Source organism: Hyla sarda, chromosome 5 (assembly GCF_029499605.1).
Source record: "Hyla sarda isolate aHylSar1 chromosome 5, aHylSar1.hap1, whole genome shotgun sequence".
NCBI lineage: Eukaryota > Metazoa > Chordata > Amphibia > Anura > Hylidae > Hyla > Hyla sarda.
The window spans coordinates 378,484,427-378,497,267 of NC_079193.1; the positions used below are offsets into that span (position 1 = coordinate 378,484,427).

The 12,841-nt window shown below is 40.6% G+C and overlaps 1 protein-coding gene and 1 long non-coding RNA gene across 2 annotated transcripts in view; one reads left to right on the forward strand and one right to left on the reverse strand.

Moving 5' to 3' along the window:
- ADGRB1 (adhesion G protein-coupled receptor B1) overlaps positions 1-12,841 on the forward strand; it is a gene marked incomplete in the record, with an annotated part of 689,450 nt that overhangs the window by 365,278 nt on the left and 311,331 nt on the right. Inside the window, 1 exon segment of the mRNA XM_056522870.1 lies at positions 1,306-1,470. Within this exon segment, the coding sequence (XP_056378845.1) occupies positions 1,306-1,470 (165 nt within the window).
- The window catches only part of LOC130274477 (uncharacterized), a 40,054-nt gene that overhangs the window by 15,105 nt on the left and 12,108 nt on the right, over positions 1-12,841 (reverse strand). The window contains exon 2 of the long non-coding RNA XR_008844400.1: positions 9,089-9,258. This is a non-coding gene — a long non-coding RNA (uncharacterized LOC130274477). The remainder of the gene's footprint in view (positions 1-9,088; positions 9,259-12,841) is intronic.

Consider the following 12,841-nt stretch of genomic DNA (forward strand, 5'->3'; position numbering starts at 1 on the left):
GGGACTATTCAAGTGTAAAAAAAAATGTAAAAAAATTTAAAAGTAAAATAAAAAAAAAAGTGAAAAATCCCCTCCCCCAATAAAAAAGTAAAACGTCCGTTTTTTCCTATTTTACCCCCAAAAAGCGTAAAAAACATTTTTTATATAGACATATTTGGTATCGCCGCGTGCGTAAATGTCCGAACTATTAAAATAAAATGTTAATGATCCCGTACGGTGAACTTTTTTAATACATTTTATTAAAAAAAAAATTATAAAAAATGTATTAAAAGTTGTTTATATGCAAATGTGGTATCAAAAAAAAGTACAGATCATGGCGCAAAAAATGAGCCCCCATATTGCCGCTTATACGAAAAAATAAAAAAGTTAGAGGTCATCAAAATAAAGGGATTATAAATGTACAAATTTGGTTAAAAAGTTTTTGATTTTTTTTTTAAGCGCAACAATAATATAAAAGTATATAATAATGGGTATCATTTTAATCGTATTGACCATCAGAATAAAGAACACATGTCATTTTTACCATAAATTGTACGGCGTGAAAACAAAACCTTCCAAAATTAGCAAAATTGCGTTTTTCGTTTTAATTTCCCCACAAAAATAGTGTTTTTTGGTTGCGCCATACATTTTATGATATAATGAGTGATGTCATTACAAAGGACAACTGGTCGCGCAAAAAACAAGCCCTCATACTAGTCTGTGGATGAAAATATAAAAGAGTTATGATTTTTAGAAGGCGAGGAGGAAAAAATGAAAACGTAAAAATTAAATTGTCTTAGTCCTTAAGGCCAAAATGGGCTGAGTCCTTAAGGGGTTAAAGGGGTACTCCGCTCTTAGACATCTTATCCCCTATCCAAAGGAAGCGATCTCAGTTGCGGCACCCCAGGCATCCGGTGTACAGAGTGAACTTCCCTACGTGCAGGATGACTGACCATGCGGCTCCGGAGGCTTATGACGTCATGGCAACGCCCCCTCGTTAAGTCATGGACACGCCCACTCATTGCAAGTCTATGGGAGGGGGCGTGATGTCCGCCACGCCCCCTCCCATAGACTTGCATTGAGGGGGCGTGGCCGTGACTTCTCAAACCTCCAGCGCTGCACCTGACGTTCTAAACGGATCCTGGGAGCAGCAGGGACATCACGGGGATCCTTCGGATAGGGGATAAGATGTCTAGGTACGGAGTACCCCTTTAATGGGTTAATAAATGCTCAGCAGCAACCAGCCGAATTCTGAATACAGCTCTGCAATTGTTGTTATTATTATAATTACATATAAAGCTTTTATAACCATTGTGTACATTGCAGGGGACCCAGCGGCTGAGGAGTGGTCGCCCTGGAGCGTGTGTTCCGCCACCTGTGGGGAAGGAATGAAGTCGAGAACCAGATTCTGCGTCTCGTCCTCGTACAGCACACATTGCAGCGGACCCCTGAAGGAGCATAAACCCTGCAACAACTCAGCCGTGTGCCCAGGTAACAGCAGTACTGTGAGGCTGACTTATGGACGGGTAATTACAATCTATTGCTTTCTGTTATCAGCCACTAAGGAGAGGATCAGTAAATGAATTCAGCAGAGTGTTCCCTGTCATCATCCATTTCAGGCTTGAAAGTGACTTTAAAAAAAAAAATATTTGGTAGCATATTATTATTATTAGCATATATATATATTTTTTTTTAACTTTGCCATGTAGATTGGGACAGAGTCTTCTCATGTTCATGTGCCTTTCTGAAGCCACCACTAGGGGGAGCTCATTGCATACAATGTTATTGAATGTGTTTGTTCCATTAATTTGTCACCAGCCATTTCAGGCTTAAGATATGTTCACACTATGGATTATGAACGGAATCTCCGCTCGCAGAATTCCCCGAGCGGAGACTCCATTCTGGCGGCGGCCGCCGCAATACTTCGGCGGTAGGACCACGTGGCACTGCGCCGTCACCATTCGACTTCCGCGCAAAGAATGTACATGTTCTTTCTTTTCACGGAACAATTTCAGCGGCGGAATTGTACAGGTAAACTGTTATCTGTAGTTTATATTAATATGTATTCATTTTGGTGTCGATAGGACGTTTTGATCGCTTTTTATTAAAACATTTTCTGATATGTTTATACCATTCACTGTACAGGATCAATATTAGTCAATCTTAATTTATTAGTCTATATCTTAATTCATGCACGTGGCAATACCAAATATGTTTATTTGATTTCTTATGTAATAATTTTTTTTTATATTCTAGATTCTTTTATTTGAGAATGATTAAACCTTGTAATATATATATACACAGTCATGGCCGCAAATGTTGGCACTCCTGAAATGTTTCAAGAAAATGAAGTATTTCTCACAGAAAAGGATTGCAGTAACACATGTTTATTCCCTTTGAGAGTATTGGGGGGGGGGGAGGGGGAGGAGGAAAAAAAGCAAATTGGACATAATGTCACCAAACTCCAATAATGGGCTGGACAAAATTATTGGCACCCTTTCAAAATTGTGGAAAAATAAGATTGTTTCCAGCATGTGATGTTCCTTTATACTCACCCGGGGCAAGTAACAGGTGTGGGCAATATAAAAATCACACCTGAAAGCAGATAAAAAGGAGAGAAGTTCACTTAGTCTTTGCATTGTGTGTCTCTGGCACCCCTGGACAACAGAAAGAGAAGAAGAGAACTGTCTGAGGACTTGAGAACCAAAATTTGTCAAAAAATATCAACAATCTCGAGGTTACAAGTCCATCTCCAGAGATCTAGATTTGCCTTTGTCCACAGTGAGCAACATTATCAAGAAGTTTACAACCCCCGTCACTGTAGATAATCTCTCTGGGCGTGGACTGAAGAGAAAAATTTATGAAAGGTTTCAACGCAGGATAGTCCGGATGGTGGATAAGCATCCTCAAACAAGTTCCAAAGATATTCAAGCTGTCCTGCAGGCTCAGGGAGCATCAGTGTCAGCGCGAACTATCCGTCCACATTTAAATGAAATGAAAAGCTATGGAGGAGACCCAGGAGGACCCCACTATGGAGGAGACCCAGGAGGACCCCATTAAAAAGTAAGACTACATTTTGCCAAAATGAACTTGTATAATTCAAAATCCTTCTGGGAAAACGTCTTGTGGACAGATGAGACAAAGATAGAGCTTTTTGGTAAAGCACATCATTCTACTGTTTACCGAAAACGGAATGAGGCCTGCAAAGAAAAGAGCACAGTACCTACAGTGAAATGGAGGTTCAATGATGTTTGGGTTGTGTTGCTGCCTCTGGCACTGGGGGCCTTGAATGTGTACAAGACATCATTATTGATGGTTATAGGAAGAGGGGTCCAATATTCCGGCTGAGAGGTGTAAGAAGCTTATTGATGGTTATAGGAAGACACTGATTTCAGTTATTTTTTTCCAAAGGGTCTGCACCCAAATATTAAGTTAAGGGTGCCAATAATTTTGTCCAGCCCATTTTTGGAGTTTGGTGACATTATGTCCAATTTTCTTTTTTCCTCCCTTTTTTTGTTTATTTCCAATACACACAAAGGGAATAAACATGTGTATAGCAAAACGTGTGTTACTGAAATCCTTTTCTGTGAGAAATACTTCATTTTCTAGAACAAAATTTCAACATTTACGGCCACGACAATATATATATAATTATATATATGCAGATAAGGTCAGGCTGCTCACCACTCTCGCGTTTGCTGCACTGTCTCGTGCTACGGACACCGGTACCGCTCCCGGCTTAGTAGAAATCACACAGGAAAGAAAACGTCCGGCACTCGGGAAGATGCAGATAAAACTTGTCAATGGCTTTATTCACACGCTTAGGCAGGACACAATCTGACGCGTTTCGCACACTCAGGTGCTTAGTCGTAGATAGACATACACTCAATAATGCGGGTTAAAATACACATGAGTTTGGTCACATGACCACATGAATCTTAATTAAAAACAGTTGGTTACAAAACATGGCATTGGGAATCATGATCACATTTGATCGTTCGGAGAGAGTTCACACAAGGATGCAGGCAATGCGGCTTTAAATTTCAAATTTTGAGTAACATTTAAATTTCAATCTCGAATGGTCTAAAAACTAGTTTATCAATACTACCGATATTCATATTAATTTGGAGGTACATATTTACCGAAATAAACAATTTGAACTATACTTGCACATCAAGATCCGAAATATTTATGTATAGATCAATAACCGCATAATATATATATATATTACATATTGTGAGACAGTGACAGGCGGAGTAATTGAGGGAATGTTTATCTCTCCTAGGATGCTCTCCTATGCTGCTTTAGGCAGTTTGTGGACAGATACGTGTCACCGCTCTGGGTTCGGTGAAGGAAAACCCGACAGTGTTATGCGTCAGTGATACTATGTTACTGACACATTGTATTGTAGCATAGCGGATCCGGGTCGGTTTTTCCTGGAGTGAGTGATGGGGGGGGGGGGAGGTCGCTCCCATGTACCAGTGAGTGGCGGCTCTATAAACCTGGGTCTGTAGGCCTGTGTGCGGCTCCTGGAATGCTAAGAACCATGTTGTAAGTGGCCGTGGTCTTCTGTTTGTTTCATGCACTTTATTGGGGAGATTTCTCAAAACCTTTGCAGAGGAAGAGTGGTGCAGTTGCCCATAGCAACCAATCAGATTGCTTCTTTCATTTTCCACAGGCCTCTTTAGAGGCCTGTGGAAAATGAAAGAAGATATCTGATTGGTTGCTATGGGCAACTGCACCACTCTTCCTCTGCACAGTTTTTGATAAATCTCCCCCTATGTGTCTCTAGTATAGTAAGGGTTGTACCTTGTCTAGGTAGAGCTCAGCCGTGCAGGGTTTTATTCTGTGTGTCTCTAGTATAGTTAGGGTCAATTCTTGTTTAGGTAGAGCTCAGCCGAGCAGGGTTTTATTCTGTGTGTTTCTGGTATAGTTAGGGTTGTACCTTGTTTAGGTAGAGCTCAGCCGAGCAGGGTTTTATTCTGTGTGTCTCTGGTATAGTTAGGGTTGTACCTTGTCTAGGTAGAGCTCAGCCGAGCAGGGTTTTATTCTGTGTGTCTCTGGTATAGTTAGGGTTGTACCTTGTTTAGGTAGAGCTCAGCCGAGCAGGGTTTTATTCTGTGTGTCTCTGGTATAGTTAGGGTTGTACCTTGTCTAGGTAGAGCTCAGCCGTGCAGGGTTTTATTTTGTGTGTCTCTAGTATAGTTAGGGTCAATTCTTGTTTAGGTAGAGCTCAGCCGAGCAGGGTTTTATTTTGTGTGTCTCTAGTATAGTTAGGGTTGTACCTTGTTTAGGTAGAGCTCAGCCGAGCAGGGTTTTATTCTGTGTGTCTCTGGTATAGTTAGGGTTGTACCTTGTCTAGGTAGAGCTCAGCCGAGCAGGGTTTTATTCTGTGTGTCTCTGGTATAGTTAGGGTTGTACCTTGTTTAGGTAGAGCTCAGCCGAGCAGGGTTTTATTCTGTGTGTCTCTGGTATAGTTAGGGTTGTACCTTGTCTAGGTAGAGCTCAGCCGAGCAGGGTTTTATTCTGTGTGTCTCTGGTATAGTTAGGGTTGTACCTTGTTTAGGTAGAGCTCAGCCGAGCAGGGTTTTATTCTGTGTGTCTCTGGTATAGTTAGGGTTGTACCTTGTCTAGGTAGAGCTCAGCCATGCAGGGTTTTATTTTGTGTGTCTCTAGTATAGTTAGGGTCAATTCTTGTTTAGGTAGAGCTCAGCCGAGCAGGGTTTTATTCTGTGTGTCTCTGGTATAGTTAAGGTTGTACCTTGTTTAGATAGAGCTCAGCCGAGCAGGGTTTTATTCTGTGTGTCTCTGGTATAGTTAGGGTTGTACCTTGTCTAGGTAGAGCTCAGCCGTGCAGGGTTTTATTTTGTGTGTCTCTAGTATAGTTAGGGTCAATTCTTGTTTAGGTAGAGCTCAGCCGAGCAGGGTTTTATTCTGTGTGTCTCTGGTATAGTTAGGGTTGTACCTTGTTTAGATAGAGCTCAGCCGAGCAGGGTTTTATTCTGTGTGTCTCTGGTATAGTTAGGGTTGTACCTTGTTTAGATAGAGCTCAGCCGAGCAGGGTTTTATTTTGTGTGTCTCTAGTATAGTTAGGGTTGTACCTTGTTTAGGTAGAGCTCAGCCGAGCAGGGTTTTATTTTGTGTGTCTCTAGTATAGTTAGGGTTGTACCTTGTTTAGGTAGAGCTCAGCCGAGCAGGGTTTTATTCTGTGTGTCTCTGGTATAGTTAGGGTTGTACCTTGTCTAGGTAGAGCTCAGCCGAGCAGGGTTTTATTCTGTGTGTCTCTGGTATAGTTAGGGTTGTACCTTGTTTAGGTAGAGCTCAGCCGAGCAGGGTTTTATTCTGTGTGTCGTCTCTGGTATAGTTAGGGTTGTACCTTGTCTAGGTAGAGCTCAGCCGTGCAGGGTTTTATTTTGTGTGTCTCTAGTATAGTTAGGGTCAATTCTTGTTTAGGTAGAGCTCAGCCGAGCAGGGTTTTATTCTGTGTGTCTCTGGTATAGTTAAGGTTGTACCTTGTTTAGATAGAGCTCAGCCGAGCAGGGTTTTATTTTGTGTGTCTCTAGTATAGTTAGGGTTGTACCTTGTTTAGGTAGAGCTCAGCCGAGCAGGGTTTTATTTTGTGTGTCTCTAGTATAGTTAGGGTTGTACCTTGTTTAGGTAGAGCTCAGCCGAGCAGGGTTTTATTCTGTGTGTCTCTGGTATAGTTAGGGTTGTACCTTGTTTAGGTAGAGCTCAGCCGAGCAGGGTTTTATTCTGTGTGTCTCTGGTATAGTTAGGGTTGTACCTTGTTTAGGTAGAGCTCAGCCGAGCAGGGTTTTATTCTGTGTGTCTCTGGTATAGTTAGGGTTGTACCTTGTTTAGGTAGAGCTCAGCCGAGCAGGGTTTTATTCTGTGTGTCTCTGGTATAGTTAGGGTTGTACCTTGTTTAGGTAGAGCTCAGCCGAGCAGGGTTTTATTCTGTGTGTCTCTGGTATAGTTAGGGTTGTACCTTGTTTAGGTAGAGCTCAGCCGAGCAGGGTTTTATTCTGTGTGTTTCTGGTATAGTTAGGGTTGTACCTTGTTTAGGTAGAGCTCAGCCGAGCAGGGTTTTATTCTGTGTGTCTCTGGTATAGTTAGGGTTGTACCTTGTTTAGGTAGAGCTCAGCCGAGCAGGGTTTTATTCTGTGTGTCTCTGGTATAGTTAGGGTTGTACCTTGTTTAGGTAGAGCTCAGCCGAGCAGGGTTTTATTTTGTGTGTCTCTAGTATAGTTAGGGTTGTACCTTGTTTAGGTAGAGCTCAGCCGAGCAGGGTTTTATTCTGTGTGTCTCTGGTATAGTTAGGGTTGTACCTTGTTTAGGTAGAGCTCAGCCGAGCAGGGTTTTATTTTGTGTGTCTCTAGTATAGTTAGGGTTGTACCTTGTTTAGGTAGAGCTCAGCCGAGCAGGGTTTTATTCTGTGTGTCTCTGGTATAGTTAGGGTCGTTTCTTGTTTAGGTAGAGCTCAGCCGAGCAGGGTTTCATTCTGTGTGTCTCTGGTATAGTTAGGGTTGTACCTTGTTTAGGTAGAGCTCAGCCGAGCAGGGTTTTATTCTGTGTGTCTCTGGTATAGTTAGGGTTGTACCTTGTTTAGGTAGAACTCAGCCGAGCAGGGTTTTATTCTGTGTGTCTCTAGTATAGTTAGGGTTGTACCTTGTTTAGGTAGAGCTCAGCCGAGCAGGGTTTTATTCTGTGTGTCTCTGGTATAGTTAGGGTTGTACCTTGTTTAGGTAGAGCTCAGCCGAGCAGGGTTTTATTTTGTGTGTCTCTGGTATAGTTAGGGTTGTACCTTGTTTAGGTAGAGCTCAGCCGAGCAGGGTTTTATTTTGTGTGTCTCTGGTATAGTTAGGGTTGTACCTTGTTTAGGTAGAGCTCAGCCGAGCAGGGTTTTATTTTGTGTGTTTGCCCTGACATTAAGGCTGTATTGTTGTGTTGACATTTATAATAGACCGAGGAACAGCCTGGACTTGGACTTTACCTACATTGTCCCTGTCTCTACATGTGAAGCCCAGGCTGCCAATATATATATATATATATATATATATATATATATATATATATATATGGTAAATACTTATGCATCCAACAGATGTCAACTTTTTTGTTTTCATAATTATTTGTGTCACAATAAGAGGTATTTAGCAATTTCGCAGAACTATACATGTTGATCAGATGGTAAAGTCTATTTAAAGGGATTATCCCCATTAAGGTGATTTTAGTACGTACCTGGCAGGCAGTAATGGACATGCTTAGGAAGGATCTGTGCTTGTCTTGGGGCTAAATAGCAATGTTGTGAGATTACCATAATGCTGTGGCTATATTTTTGTGAACTGGCTATTTCCTGTTTCAGTTCCTTCTCTCAAACTACAAATCCCAAAGTTCCTTGTTTGTAAGTGTGAGGTCACTTTTTCTCCCTCCAATGAGAAAATAGCAAGAAAGGAAATGTGGCAGCTCACCGATGAGGTGCAAATCAGACTTCTTTATTCTTTAAAACATGTTGCAGATACAAACATGCCAAATCGGGAGGGAAGGATGCTTGTTAAAGGGGTATTCCAGGAAAAACTTTTATATATATATATATATATATATATATATATATATATATATATATATATATATATATATATCAACTGACTCCAGAAAGTTAAACAGATTTGTAAATTACTTCTATTAAAAAATCTTAATCCTTTCAGTACTTATGAGCTTCTGAAGTTAAGGATGTTCTTTTCTGTCTAAATGCTCTCTGATGACACGTGTCTCGGGAAACGCCCAGTTTAGAAGAGGTTTGCTATGGGGATTTGCTTCTAAACTGGGTGTTTCCCGGGACAGGTGTCATCAGAGAGGATTTAGACAGAAAAGAACATTCTTAACTTCAGAAGCTCATAAGTACTGAAAGGATTAAGATTTTTTTTATAGAAGTAATTTACAAATCTGTTTATATTTCTGGAGCCAGTTGATATATAAAAAATGTTTTTTCCTGGAATAACCCTTTAACTTCTAGCAGCAAATTACAGGTAACTCCGTTTCACACAACTCGTGTGCTTCTACCTATTCTCCATCCCACACATCATCCACCCCACCCATTGAAACACACCTGTGCTGCCTTCAATGCAATAGACCAGTATTTTCTGACCAGGGTGCCTCCAGCTGTTGCCAGTTCTTTCAGAATGATCGGCCACATAGTGGTCATTCCACCCGCTAAAGCAAAGACAGGCTCCCTCTGAACACCTGACTAGTGCTGTAATGTCTCGGCCGCACTGCAACCTGGAAAAACCAATGGGACAACACTCATTTTGTACGCTGTTAAAATAAATGTAGGGGCAAAAATCACAGAAGAATTGCGAGACCACAGTCAAACACAGGTACAGACACTTTATTATGTACTACACTAACTTTACAGCCCCTGTAGCATAGTCAAATAAAAATAAATCCTGGAATACCCCTTTAAGTCTATTTAAAGTCAATTGTAAATAATATGCATGACACTGTAAATCATAGCAGCTCATGCAAACTTTATAGAATAAAGATTTTTTTTTTTTGTTAGAAATGTAATAAATCTGATAAAGTTCTTAGAAAATCTGTCGGAAACCACTGCACAAATTGATGGTTCGCCCGTGGATTTGGCCACAGTTTTGGGTGTTTCATATATAATCTATATATAATCTGCACCTAAAACACCTGAGTATAGTTCATGTGTACTGTGAAAAAAAAAAAAAAAAACGAATATTTGCTCGCGAATTTTATTCGCGAATATCGCATATTCGTGAATTTGCCAATATTCGCACATATAGCACTATATATTCGTAATTACGAATATTCGTTTTTTTTTTTATTTCTTTTTCCCAGTACACATCACAGTGATCATCCCTCTCTGCTTCCAGCTTGTGTGGTATATGCGAAATAAAAACGCGAATATTACAAATATGCAAATGTAGCGATTCGTAATATTTTCGCATATACTAATTTTTGCATATGAGAATATGCGCTTATGCTAATTTTCGCATATGCTAATTTTCGTATATGCTAATTTTCGCATATGGGAAAATAAAACGTGAATATTACGAATATGCAAATTTAGCGAATATATGACGAATATTTATCCATATATTCGCGAAATATCGCAAATTCGAATATGGCCTATGCTGTCAATACTAGTGGAGAGCAGATTCTATACCGAAAAATTAGGAAGCAGATTTCATGGATATCAAAACATTAAAAAAAGAGTGAACATGACCTTATATTTATTTAAATGTGTATTATTACATTACAGTGGTCCCTCAACATACGATGGTAATCCCTTCCAAATGGACCATCGTTTGTGGAAACCATCGTATGTTGAGGGATCCGTGCAATGTAAAGTATAGGACAGTGGTCTACAACCTGCGGACCTCCAGATGTTGCAAAACTACAACACCCAGCATGCCCGGACAGCCGTTGGTTGTCCGGGCATGCTGGGTGTTGTAGTTTTGCAACATCTGGAGGTCCGCAGGTTGAAGATCACTGTTAGAGGAAGTTGTACTCACCTGTCCCCGCTGCTCCGGACCGTTACCGCTCGTCCCCGCTGCCCTGGATGTCGCCGTCCATCGCTGTCACCGCGTGCCCGAGGTGTCCCTAATGCTCCGGCAAGACCTCTGCTTCCCCATTATCCTCGCTCTCTGTCGCCGCCATCACGTCGCTACGCACGCCGCTCCTATTGGATGACGGGACGACGTGATGACGACGATGGAGACTGCTGACGATGCATGGGATCCCGAAGAGGACGCGCCGGAGCCCCGAGGACAGGTAAGTGATCGTCAGCGGACCACGCGGGGCACCGTAAACGGCTATCCGGGGGCAGCTGAAGCAGTCTGCGCTGCATGATAGCCGTTTATGCTATGGCCCCGACATACAAAAGCATTGTATGTTGAAATTATCGTATGTCGGGGCCATCGTAGGTCGAGGGGTCACTATATTAGTATTTAATAACTAATTAAATATATTCTATAATAATAATTTTCTTATGTATATTAAAATATTAATATCTAGAATTGATTCATACATAAATATTATAATATGAAATAAATATATATTTTTTTTTATTTGTATATTTTAATATATTGTTACATTAATTAAATTGTCTTAATGTTTTATTCTATTAGTTATATATATATATTTTTTTTTAACATACATATTTATGGCTGCTATCTCATTTTTACAGTTATCAGTAAATCTATCCCGAACACTGGCATTTATAATCTTGCACGTGAGCGTCTCCCGCATTACGTAGCGATAGTTCAATGCGAGTTGAAGGTTGAGGGAGGGGATCGCCCCCCGAAACTGCACTAAATGTCTCTTGACAGCTTGTAACACATACGCTGGGGGGGCTTGTAAATTGATGTTTCCGCTGTAAAGACTTGAGAAGTCGTAGGATAAATCTGATGAAAGATATAATGTAGCCAAAAGTATTAATGTATCAAATTAATGTGTTTTTTAGCCAATATTAATATATTATTATTGTTATTATTATTATTAGTATTATTATTATTATTATTAATAATAATAATAATAATAATAGTTATTTTTATTATTATTATTATATTTTTTATTATTATTTATATCTGTTCATTGCTTTATCAAACTGGGTGACATTTGTAGTAATTTATTTAAAGGCAGGGGCATATTTTAAGTAAACGCTTTCATGTAGAAGCCATCAATAGGATCAGCTGATCTCCCCATGTCCACTTCTAAGATTCCAGTGGTGCACCAGTGGAGGTCATGGCCAGTCATTTATGTCCTATATACAAAGATATAGACACACTAACAGCTATTGCTATCGCACTCTTTATGGTAAATAAAAAATATTTCTAATATACTTTGTTTAAAAAAAATTAAGTATTCTATGTTTTATTTGTGTTTACAAAAGCTGCCACTAGGTGTCTCCCTACTTGTCCAGAGCACATTTCCCCCCATCTCTTGCACAGACTTTGGACTCCTGCTGTCCTGGCAGAAGTCCAAACACAGGAAATGCTGAGGTGGGGGGTGCAGCCTTAACCATTCATAGCTCATCTCACACTGAACTGCTTTGGGCTGTATGTAGCAGAGTGAGGGGGGAAGTTCTCCCCTGTATGGCTTCAGATGATGTCACGCCTGCTGGGGAACGCCCCTTCCCAGTCTGTGAATGTGACTGAGACTGAGCAGAAAATACAGAACAATATCAAGGTAGAAAACTAAAAAAAATATATAAAAAATTAATAAATAAAGGCAGCAGGTGGTTTAACATGATGGTGACAGTCAACTGGGAGGATTATAACATTTAACAAGATGATGACAGGAACTCTTTAAAGGGGTACTCCTGTAAAAAAAATCCTTTCTGTCTGACCACAGTGCTCTCTGCTGACACCTCTGTCCGTCTTAGGAACTATCAAGAGCAGGATAGGTTTGCTATGGGGATTTACTCCTGCTCTTGACAGTTCCTGGGACAGACAGAGGTGTCAGCAGAGAGCACTGTAGTCAGACAGAAAGGAAATGTAAAAAGAAAATAACTTCCTGTGAAGCATACAACAGCTAATAAATGCTGGAAGTATTAAGATTTTTTTTTAAATAGAAGTAATTTACAAATTAGGCCGGAAGAAGCACGCACTTACGGCGTAGCCTCCAAGCACCACACTTCCTGTGCCTATGATGAGACCCAGCTCTCCGTGAACCGGACCCTGACATGTAGTGGTCTCCGCTGAGCGGTGAGTGCACCTATGTTTTTCTTTAATGAATCTTTCCTATACTTGATGCATGTATGTGTGCACCCCGCAGGAGATACGAAGACAGGTACCGGGGTTTGGCCGCATTCCAGTCCAGGTGATATATGCCCTTA